We start from the raw sequence: 10,877 nt of genomic DNA on the forward strand, positions 1-10,877 counted from the left end.
CTGTGTGTGGTGCAGAAGTGACAGCAGAGAGTGAATTTTCTTTAAGAAACACACCACAGGACAGTAGCAGAAGTTATTACTGATACAAATCTGAATTTATTAGCCACTAATGTTTACTGCAGAGGAATAAAAGTCTTTTTCCCCCTTAAATATTTAAATATTTTTGCAGAGGAATCACCTAATCGTAAGGAAATGCAGGAGGAATTTTGGATTTATACAGATTAAGCGTGTGGGAACGCGTGGGATTCTTTTGTATGCTGATTTACATCATTTACCTGTGAGTCTAAATCCAAATAGATGCGTTGTCACAATGATGCTTTAATGATCAACTCAAAGCTGTTTACTGGGCTTCCCTACCATCCTTTTTCCTGTAATATGTTTTCTCGCTCCTGCTTCTGTAATTAACAATCAAGGATTTTTTTTTTTTTTTGCAGCCAGCAGAAAAGTGAGGATTATCAGATGATCCAGTTCATCAGCAGGTTGACATAGATAACAACCTGTTCCACCTGCTTCCCTCTCATTAGCTGGTTTACAGGATCAGGAGAGGTGACATTCTGACATATCCCGGCAACAGCAGCCCTGGAAACGCACCACGGAGGCTTCAGCTCCCCAAGAGATTTCGTGCCATAGCTCCCCGCTTCTTCCTTTTATTATTCACTGACAGTAAAACACCTGGGCTTAGTTTTCCTGGAATTCTTCTGATGGGAACTCGGTGCCCGTGCTGGTTTTATGACCCCCCAGCCAACACTGTCCAGGGATCAGTATTAAACAGGGCAACCACAGAACAATAAGGAGAGTCTGAAAATGCTTCTGGTAATTATATGGCCTAGGAACAATCTTTCTTCCTCTACAAACACAGATTAGATCTAATCCTTGCTTGGAACTGCTCAATAAATCAGAGCAACACACAACTGCACAACTGTTGACCGCTTTTCAGTTCAGGATTAGAAGAATTCTTAACATTTGGCACTTGGATCGGTGTGTCACTTCCCCCAGAGGACCGAATATCTTTGTAATCTATCAACGCGTATTTACTCTCGCTTGTAAAGTTCAGGGTTGCTTTTTTTGCACTTTCTCCGGTCACGCTTCCTATCTGCTCGACCCCCCCCCCCCCCCCCCCCCCTACACACACACACACACACACACTCCACTCCTGCCCTGCTCAAAGTTCAACTCTGTTGTTAAAGACCAACCGCCACGCGTGACACCGGCGCTCATAAAAGAGACATGAAAAGTACAAAGTAAGGAACAGAACACTGCTTGGAAATGCTGGTGCCGCTCGGAATACTGGGCGAGTAAAAGATAATCTGTTTTCCAAAAGGCATGAAACTAAGTCTTTAATGTCTGGTGTAAGATCCCCTTTTCTGTTTCCACTCTTTAAGGGCCCTCTTCTTGAAACGCACGCCCAGGCTTCTAGGTCTGGGAGATTTTTCGGGCCATTTTGCGCGTATTGCTCTTTGGGATCCAGGATGACGTTTTGGCCAGAAAAATCTGAGGGTCACGACAAAACCTTCAGCTTTGATCTCTTCGCGAAGCCGTGGATTTTGCAGGGCGTTTTGGGTCATTAATCGGTTGTTGAGGTCGTGCTCTATCTTCAGCTTCTTTTCGGGTGTTGTGAGGTCAGCTCTTCTTCGTGGCGGGGTGAAATTCGTTTTATATTCGACATTTGCCAATTTTCCGGCGCAGTAACTGTAATAGCGTCACGAAAACCGCACCAATCACCCACAAGATGGTATCATTTTGTGCAGAAAACTAAGACTAAAATTTCACAGGCTTTATCAACTCACAAAAATAACGAAGTCTGGCGAAAGAGAAAAGTAACCGCGCTGAATATACGTCTTAGTGCCTTACTGCAGGCAGAGCGCAAAGGGACCATCGAAAAAGTGCAACAATTTTTTTTTTGTTGCAATTTTTAACAACTCACTGGAAACTCATGTAATGAACATGCAACCACTTCTGATGTGTTTGGGAACTCACTATAAAACTTTCACAACCACTTAATTCCCAGGAAGACATTTTTTTAGGCAGAATATGTGGTCAGTGTGCATATTTCATTCATATTTTAGACTTTAATTTTTTTTACATATCAACACCAAACTCACTTCTGATTAACTCATTGTGTAGTTTCCACACCCTTTATTATCAAGGAACACCTTTTATTTTTTTAAAAAGTCATAAGTAATCAGTGTGTATGATTCAGTGATATGTAAGGCTTTTATTTTGTAATAGCTCTCTTGTTTTTATAGATATCGACACCAAACCACTTCTGATGTGTTCATGAACTCATTGTGTAGTTTCCACACCCTTTATTATCAAGGAACACCTTTAAATTTCTTTTTCAAAAAGTCATAAGTAATCAGTGCATCAGGTTAAGCTATATGTAAGGCTTTTATTTTGTAATAGCTCTCTTGTTTTTATATATATCGACACCAAACCACTTCTGATGAGTTGATAAAGCCTGTGAAATTTTAGTCTTAGTTTTCTGTACAAAATGATACCATCTTGAGGGTGATTGGTGCGGTTTTCGTGACGCTATTACAGTTACTACGCCGGACAAATTGGCCAATGTCGAATATAAAACCAATTTCACCCTGCCCAAGTAGTTTAGATGTTGAAGAACATGATGTTTTCTTGGTCTTCCACAACTGGACAAAAAAACCATGCCGTTCCTGTACTTTCAAAATGAGGAAACAGGCAACAGCTACCCTAAAACATCTCTTCTTTAAACCTTCCTGCATCAATACTGCTTTAATATGTGCATCACCTGGCATTTCCTGGTTCTGAACTCCCAGTTTGCCCAAACTTTTGCATGGTGATCTTTTTTCCCCAGATATTCACTCACAAAAGTAAGAGACTAATCATGCCTTTCTGCTTTTTGGAGAGTGTGAACACAATAAGAGGTGATTAAATGATTGAAATAGTAGTAAAGTTAGGACAGCAGGCTTTCAAAAGTAGCCTAAACATATTTACTCAAGCACTGAACTTAAGGTCAATGAAATTCTCCTGCAGTTCACCTGAATATTTCAACATGTCCACATCTATATGAATACGTGAGTTAAGATTAAACTCTGTCACCGTGAGGTGTTAATGAAGGAGAAGCTGAGTTCACGTCACAGGGTTACTTTAGATTATCTAATCACCTGCACTGATGTTGACTCAGTGAAGGGAAAAGAAACACATTTGTCCTTTCTGCCACTAGAGGGAGCTATAATGCCATAGTCCATCTGGTTGCTCAGGCAAACTACATTCAGATCTTGAAAGAAACTTTGGTTGGTCAGCTTGGTGATAAGGTGTTAATTCTTCAGATAAACCAAGGCCACTACATTCATTTATGTTCTCCACTATATAATCTATCACATCCCCGCTCCTCATATGTGCCTTTTCCCAGTCAAAGACATTTCAGATTCTTTGAGTTAAAGCCCTCCTTTTCTTGCAGGTCCCCTTGTAGACCCTACGCACATGGTGTGGAATAATGGCTTCTGTGTGCTCCGAAGCCCCTCATTTACCAACACTCCAAAACACGAAATACAACAACATTTTAAAGAAGTGACTCTCAGACTCTCAGGCAAATGTGCTTGAACAAAGACTGAACAGGTGAAGCAGAAGCAAAACTTAGCAGAACTGCCAACGCTGACGTACCTGTCCCGGACGGCCCTCCCACCTTCTCAGAAACTCCTGTGGGAAATATTTCTTTCCAATTGAAAACTCAAGCCCGGAGAGAAAAATGGGTAACATGGCAACAGAGATTGTCGCCTTTGTTTTGACCATCTCCGGCTGGATCTTGGTGTCGTCCACGCTGCCAACAGACTACTGGAAGGTGTCATCTGTGGATGGCACGGTCATCACCACAGCAACTTTCTGGTCCAATCTGTGGAAAACATGTGTGACTGATTCCACCGGCGTGTCCAACTGCAAGGATTTTCCATCGATGCTTGCTCTGGATGGTGAGTGAATGATTGTGGTTTTTGTTGTCAGAGCATTAACACGGTCGATTACAGTTTTATGAATGAAATCACAGAGCACAGACAGAGCAATGATGGTTTTTACACAAATGTCTGAGGAATATATCTGATGAATGAGCACCATTGTTAAAAAAAGATGCATTTGGAACTTGATATTTCCCTCTCTGACTGTGGTCTAAGGCCACAAACAACCACCACATTTAACGCTAATGGCCACCTGAGCCACATTTCAGTGAAGGAGCTAACCAATCCAACCTCCTGTGTCTTAATGACGCAATCTCAGAAAGTCATACAGGCATACAGAGGTCACAAGTAACTTCCCATTAAATGTTAGTAATAGTTGAGACGGCGTCACTTCTTATTCACCTAACGTCTGATTTTAACCCTGGACCTTCTTGTGTAATGTTGGATTTTTTCACCTCCTTCACTGCTCAAAACCTGCAATAATATTTTTTCCCATTTAAACCAACAGGAACAACTTCAAAGTTAGGAAATGCTACTTATTTACGCATTGAGCAAAAGTCCAATGCCCACCTATGTTTTCGTTCCCATTAACTCCTGACAAATTATATCTGGCTGTTTAGATGCTGCTACTAGCTATTAGCTGACTTTTGCCATCTGGCTGGTGTCGAAATTTGTACAAAAAGGAAAATATGTTAAAAAAAAAATGCCTTCGAGAATCATTAATATCTGTCAACATGTAAAATGTAATGGAAATACAGGATTTCTCAAGACACTGATGAGGAGTCTATATTATCAGAGGACCACTGAAAACAAGATAATCTAATGCTATCTAACCTCCTCTTTGTTTCAATATTAAAGCCTATATTCAGGTGTGTCGAGGACTGATGATTGCTTCGGTGTGTCTGGGTTTCTTTGGCGCCATTCTGGCCTTGGTGGGAATGAAATGCACCAAAATAGGAGGTTCGGAGACCACCAAGGCTCGTTTTACTGTCCTGTCGGGCTTCCACTTCATTCTCAGTGGTAAATTCCTTTCATTTCGACATATGAATATTAACTTAAATGATGTGACTTTAGTTCCTTTATTTGGAGTGTAAATCCGCTCATTTCTCTCCACAGGCATCTGTTGCATGATTGCATGTTCCATATATGCACACAGGATTACGACTGACTTCTTTGACCCCCTCTTTGTTGCACAGAAGTATGCATTCCAGACCAAAAGACAATTGTTTAAAAGTACATTTAGGTAAAAATAACTGCACACCTCATGTCTATGGGGTTTTTTCCCCTGTCTCCTGCAGGTTTGAGCTTGGAGCAGCTCTCTTCATTGGCTGGTCTGGATCTGTGCTGTGCGTCTTAGGAGGACTTGTCTTTTGTCTTTCACTCTCTGATAGCTTCAGTAGCAGGCAAGTTGCTCGGTTTTATGAGGCTTTGTGGAAATTTGATTTTGATAAACTGCATTGGGCTCCAAACTGAATCTTTGCAATTTCTATAATTACTTTAACTGGATTGGAGAGTTAATAGTCTCAACATCTTGTATCATAATTGCTGAACCCACAGGCTTGGGTGCTTATTTTGATGAGGTTCTCCGGCTGAATGTTTTCTTTGTTACAGTCACCTTGACTGAGGGCAGTGGTAGGGAAGTGTTAAATCAGACGGGCAAAGAAAAGACAGCCTCCTCTCTCTCTCTCTGTCTCATATGTGATAAATCTGCCCCACTAAAGAATATTCCTAGCCTGTGAAGAGAGTGAATATTTAAAAACTTTTAGCAGAATGAGTAATGGCTTTGTGGAGATACTTTAGGTTGACATTTTAAAGAAGTCTCATTGTCTCATTGTCAGCCACACAATGTGTTACTGAAATAGGGTTCAGTCTGAGTGTTTCTGTAATCTGGTCTGTCTGTGCCTTTTCATGAGACTGAAATGTCTTCCTCTACTGGATGGACCGCCATAGTACTTTGTACACACATTGATAAATTCTAAACTCTCAACTAAACTGATTTCCCTAATACCCTGAGTTGTGACATTATAGTTGTGAATACATCTGAAGAACTAATATGTGAATTGCCATTAAATGTGTGACCAGTAATCTAGGAAGTACTATAAAATCTCATGTAATAAATTCTATTAAATGTCTTCGAGTGTCTCTTTCAAGTTAATTTACCTAATTACTGGCATTCTTATCAAATATAAACATTTCAAACACATCATTTATTATCAGAATTATTGGCACTCTTCACTTTTAAATACAGAATGTGCAACTCCGATCTAAGAAAAGTCGGGATGCTGCGCGTTGACTTATATCTCGGACAATCGTGGCTCAAGATAAGCCATTTATTTTCGTTTTGTATTTTCAGTTATAATTAATACATCGGTTCTGCCTGCACCTGAGCTTTTTTTTGGAATTGTGGTTGTAAAATACTTTTCATAGGTAAACGCAAATGAACCAACTTTAGTGTATTCTCGCCTCAAAACTTGTCTTGACGTATGGCGTTAAAATGCCTTAGTAATATCTTGGTTTTATCATCATTCTGGACAGTCTTTGCCTCAAGTATTAAAGTCAGCAAAAAAATCCCACAGCATGATAGAGCCTCCTATGTTTGACTGTGGGTGGGGTGTTCTTCACCTGATTGCTTTAAGTTTGTTGGCAATGAAACATGAATGTATGAATGAATGAATGAATTATTTCATCTAAAATATTTAATCTAAAATATTTAATTTAAAATAAATGAATGCAATGTTTTCTCTGGGAGATAGACTTTTGGCTTTGGCTTCTGTGGCTGATTGCTTGAAAACATTAGTCATGTAATTTTGTGTCTACAGTAAAAGCGTCCTCTGTGGCCTCTCCTCATGGTGACCGTCTTGGTTCACTGAATATGATACAGACTGAAACCACCACTCCAGACTGCTCGAGGCCAACCTGAAACACTTTTGAGTGGTGCTTTTCCACAGTCCACATCAACCTTCACAGACCTCTCGCTTTGAGCTTCTTCTCCGCATCGCATCTGTTGCCACTGCCAGTATGCAAGCATGCTATTGTGAGCATAAACGTGTGAATGATTCAGCCTGGCAGACACGGCTGCAGAGTTTAGTCATATTGTAAATACTGCCAGAAACAAAGACAGAAAAGTCCTTATATCTTTAAACTAATTAAGTTTGCTTCCATAGGTTGAACCACTGTTATGTTTCATATTGTTCAGCGTGCTGTATTAAGCATTTATAGATAAAAACTGCCATTTGTTGTTCCTGTTTTTGCAGAGGTGTGTACTCCTACACCGGAGGGACAACGTTTGTGGCGACACGCAACAGACAAAGCAAGACAGCCAACAGCCTGCACAAGGAGTCACGAGAACCGATCAGGCAGTTTGGAAGAAACGCATATGTGTAAAGTTGGACTCTTTTTTTCTTTCATGAGCTGATTGTGGAACTTTTCATGATATTTTGTGATCAGAAAGTATTTCAGCAGTCGAAGCCAAGATCAGCATTTACTCTGTTGAACTCACATGCTTCAAATATATAAAAATGATAGTTGAAGAATATCATTTGTGTGACTGTTTACATATTTCAATGGCTTTATAAGGGGCCAAGTTCCCCTGTAAATATGGCTGCTTATTGGGCCGTTTCTGTCACTAACTCATAAAAGATAAGCTTGTTTTTCTGTCCAGGCAGGAAATTTGATTTGGCACAAAACAAGATTAAAACTCTCCGGTCACCTTCAACAAGCCGGTCTTTCCTGACAGTCGCACACTGACACACATTATATCTCAAATTGCAAGTCAAAGACCAACCGGACAATGTCATTCGAAGGAATCTACATAGATGTACATTTTACATCACAAATAGAGACTGTTACAATAAGTGCAAGTATGCCCAATATTGGGGGCTCACTGCAAGAGCTTATATGTGTAAGATGGTTCTGTAGATTCACTGTTTAACTATTTTCTGAGTTCTGTCTCCATGAAATTAGTTCCTTCTGAGTTTGTCTCATCAAAAACATTAAAATGTGACCAGTGACTAGAAATAAAAACAATTGAATTCATTTATTTCTGTTGTGTGTAGTTTGAAAGTGTACTTGCAGTTTATGTTTTCATTTGGAAAATAAGTTCAGAATTACATTGGGTAAATCTTCTCAAGTAAAATCATACAAATACATTTCCCAGTCTGGACTTGTCAGACCTCCAGGAGCCGTCAGGTCACATCTGACCCCAGAGATGGTTGAGAAGATCTGGCAGCCCGACCGGAGATTTCCCTTCCTATCAGCCATCAGTCCCCACCTTGGAATTATTATCAATAAGAACCCCAAGCTACACGAGGCAAAAACTCTTGGCCCAGAGGTTGGATATTCGAACCAGCTGGCAGAGGGCAGTAGCCCTGTTCTTTCCACTGCCTTATATCTGTAAACAAGCACATTACTGTCAGTCAGCATAATATATGATACGCTAAAAAGACCATTTAGCTTTAGCTTAAACTTTTTGGTCATTGAGACATTTTCAAAACAAATGACAATGAACAAAATGTTGTTTACATAGAAAGAAACAAATAAAATTCCCTCAATTTCCCTCAAACATTGCAGGGATCTAGCTGCACACACAAGAATAGCAAACTATGTATAAACTGCCTCTGGTGTGCTTCTGGGAGAAACAACTTGATCAACATACCACAAGTTAAACAAAACACATGAAATGTACTTGACTTTCTCATTACTACAGCATTTATGACTCTCATCTGGTGGTAGATAACTCTATTAACTACCTAGGCTTGACCTGGTGTTGAGATGTACCCCAGGGTAGGATATAAGATCATATAAAATCAGCGACAACAACAAAACTCTTGCTTTTGAGCTGAATACTAATGTCAGTATGCTAAATAGCTGAGTTGAGAATGTATAATGGCTGCGTCCACATTGTTATGCTGTTAAGGACTCAAAACTGTAGGGAGGTGGAACGCTCAGATCAAAAGGAGCTGAACTTTGTCGGGAAAGAGCCGAACAAGGCTCATCACTTCACATTAAATTGAATGGCAAGGATTTGATGTGATCAATGATAACTTTCTATTACAGAGTCTTCCAAATGTAATTGGGATTAGGAGAACCATATTAAGTTGGTTTAAGTTATATTTATCTGAGAGATTCCAGTTTATGCACCTGAGGAAGCTTCCACATCCATTAGAGTTGGCCATGGAGTTCCACAAGGTTCTGTGCTTGGACCGAAATGTTTAATTTTGTATGTACCATTAAGTAATATTATTAGACAGCAAGGCATACATTTCGATTGCTACACAGACGACACATAGCAACATGCGTCAAATAAGCCAGAAATAAATGACTTGGTTATACTACAAGCATCTCTTAAGGACTTCAGACCAAGATGACTGATTTTTCTGCTTTTAAATTCAGACAAAACTGAGTGCCTCAGAAAGGTACTGTAGTTAATCTATATGGAATCACCTTGGCTTCCAGTACTACCTTGAGGGACCTTGGAGTTTTAAAAAAATGTTATTTCAAATTGGGATTTGTCTGGGAGGAGACACCGGGGAAGACCCAGGACACGTTGGAGAGACAATTTCTCTTTGCTGGCTTTGGGAAGAGCTGGAGGAAGTGGGACAGGGACGTCTGGGTATCTCTGCTCAAGCCGCTGCCCCAGTGACCCGATCCCTGGAGGAGCGGCAGATGATGGCTGGATGGATGGAAGAGATTTGTCTTTTGACTGACACATCAGCTTTCTAGGACTGCCTTCTTCCACCTTTGTAAGATTGCAAAAAAAAATTAGGAACATCCCGTAATATATATATATCTAGAATAGAAATATCGCATAGTTTGTTTGTTTTTCCCCAACAGAGCACTTTATTCTTAGACTGAAGCCTTATTTGTGGTTCCTTAAGCCCTCATTTATGAGGCCCCTGTCTTGTGAAGCAGACACCCTCTGCCTTAGTAACGGACAAATGAATTTAGTGGTCCACCAGATTTCACAGCAATGAATTCAAGGTCTTTCGCTTAAAATTACAATAACAGTATTGACCGGCTTGAGGGGTTTGGTTCTTTATAATGTTTAGGGCACATCATTTGGGAACAATATAGGTTTGCACATGATGTTGCGGCCATAGACACAGAAATGCAGGCCTCTCATTCGCTGCTGATGTCATGTCATTAACACAAATTAAACAGGTTAAAGGGAGATTATCCAGTTAATTCATGTGAACACCCTGAGACACATTCTCATCCTCACTTTTATACCAAACTGAATGTTATGAAGATTGGTCCAAACAAAGATATGCAGTATCTTTGTTTCTCTGTTTATAGTATTTCTAGTGGGTGATAAGATATTGCATTTGGTAACTGACAAGTTTTGACTTATTGCTGTTGCCAGAGTAAATTCTCTTGTATTTTCAGGTCAAATGAAGATCAACACAATTACATCACGACTAAGAATGAATGCACTTTTAATGACCGATGGGCGTCAGGAAACATCATCATATAAGAGTGCATCCATCCATCCATTTTCTATACCCCTTTAATCCAACTCCGGGTCTCGAAGCTGTCATTGAGTGAGAGGAGGGGTACACCCTGGACAGGTTGACAGTCCATCACAAGACCATATGAGAGTGCAGAAGAGCCAAATTTTAGCGGTTAGCATCAATCACATTAGTTTTTCCTGTTATGTTCTATTGGCGGCTTTGGTCATATAAGCATTGCTTTTTTCACTTTTCTTTTGTGTGTTATTCTTGTTAAACTTGTCTGAACCGTCGTTCAACAGACAATGGTGAATTCCCCACCAGTTCATCATTCTCAGTGTATCACTACCATTAACTTTGTCATAAGCTGACAGAATTTATGAGCAAAGAGGAGCTCTTTCATCCCCGCCGCAAGAACATTCATCACTCTCAGGAACTGTCATTACCTCAGGTTTACCTCTAATTAGAACAGCACAAAGACGCTATGCTGTAGTCATGAGACCAG

At 40.1% G+C, this 10,877-nt stretch overlaps 1 protein-coding gene across 1 annotated transcript; it reads left to right on the plus strand.

Moving 5' to 3' along the window:
* Positions 1-1,160: 1,160 nt before the first annotated feature.
* cldn10a (claudin 10a) lies at positions 1,161-7,899 on the plus strand. Its single transcript, XM_072379527.1, has 6 exons — positions 1,161-1,241; positions 3,437-3,944; positions 4,785-4,946; positions 5,043-5,124; positions 5,225-5,322; positions 7,183-7,899. Exons 2-6 carry the CDS (start codon positions 3,725-3,727, stop codon positions 7,308-7,310), a joined length of 690 nt encoding a protein of 229 aa, XP_072235628.1. The 5' UTR covers positions 1,161-1,241; positions 3,437-3,724; the 3' UTR covers positions 7,311-7,899.
* Positions 7,900-10,877: the final 2,978 nt, after the last annotated feature.

Source organism: Leuresthes tenuis, unplaced genomic scaffold, assembly GCF_036924035.1.
Source record: "Leuresthes tenuis unplaced genomic scaffold, fLeuTen1.0.hap1 SCAF_1, whole genome shotgun sequence".
NCBI classification, from domain to species: domain Eukaryota; kingdom Metazoa; phylum Chordata; class Actinopteri; order Atheriniformes; family Atherinopsidae; genus Leuresthes; species Leuresthes tenuis.

What these genes read in the sequence shown, in the direction of transcription:
- cldn10a (XM_072379527.1), top strand. Translation starts at nt 3,725, where the DNA reads ATGGGTAACATGGCAACAGAGATTGTCGCCTTTGTTTTGACCATCTCC. An exon ending in CTTCCACTTCATTCTCAGTG is followed by an intron (nt 4,947 to 5,042) that starts GTAAATTCCTTT and finishes TTCTCTCCACAG; the next exon opens with GCATCTGTTGCATGATTGCA. An exon ending in TTCACTCTCTGATAGCTTCA is followed by an intron (nt 5,323 to 7,182) that starts GTAGCAGGCAAG and finishes GTTTTTGCAGAG; the next exon opens with GTGTGTACTCCTACACCGGA.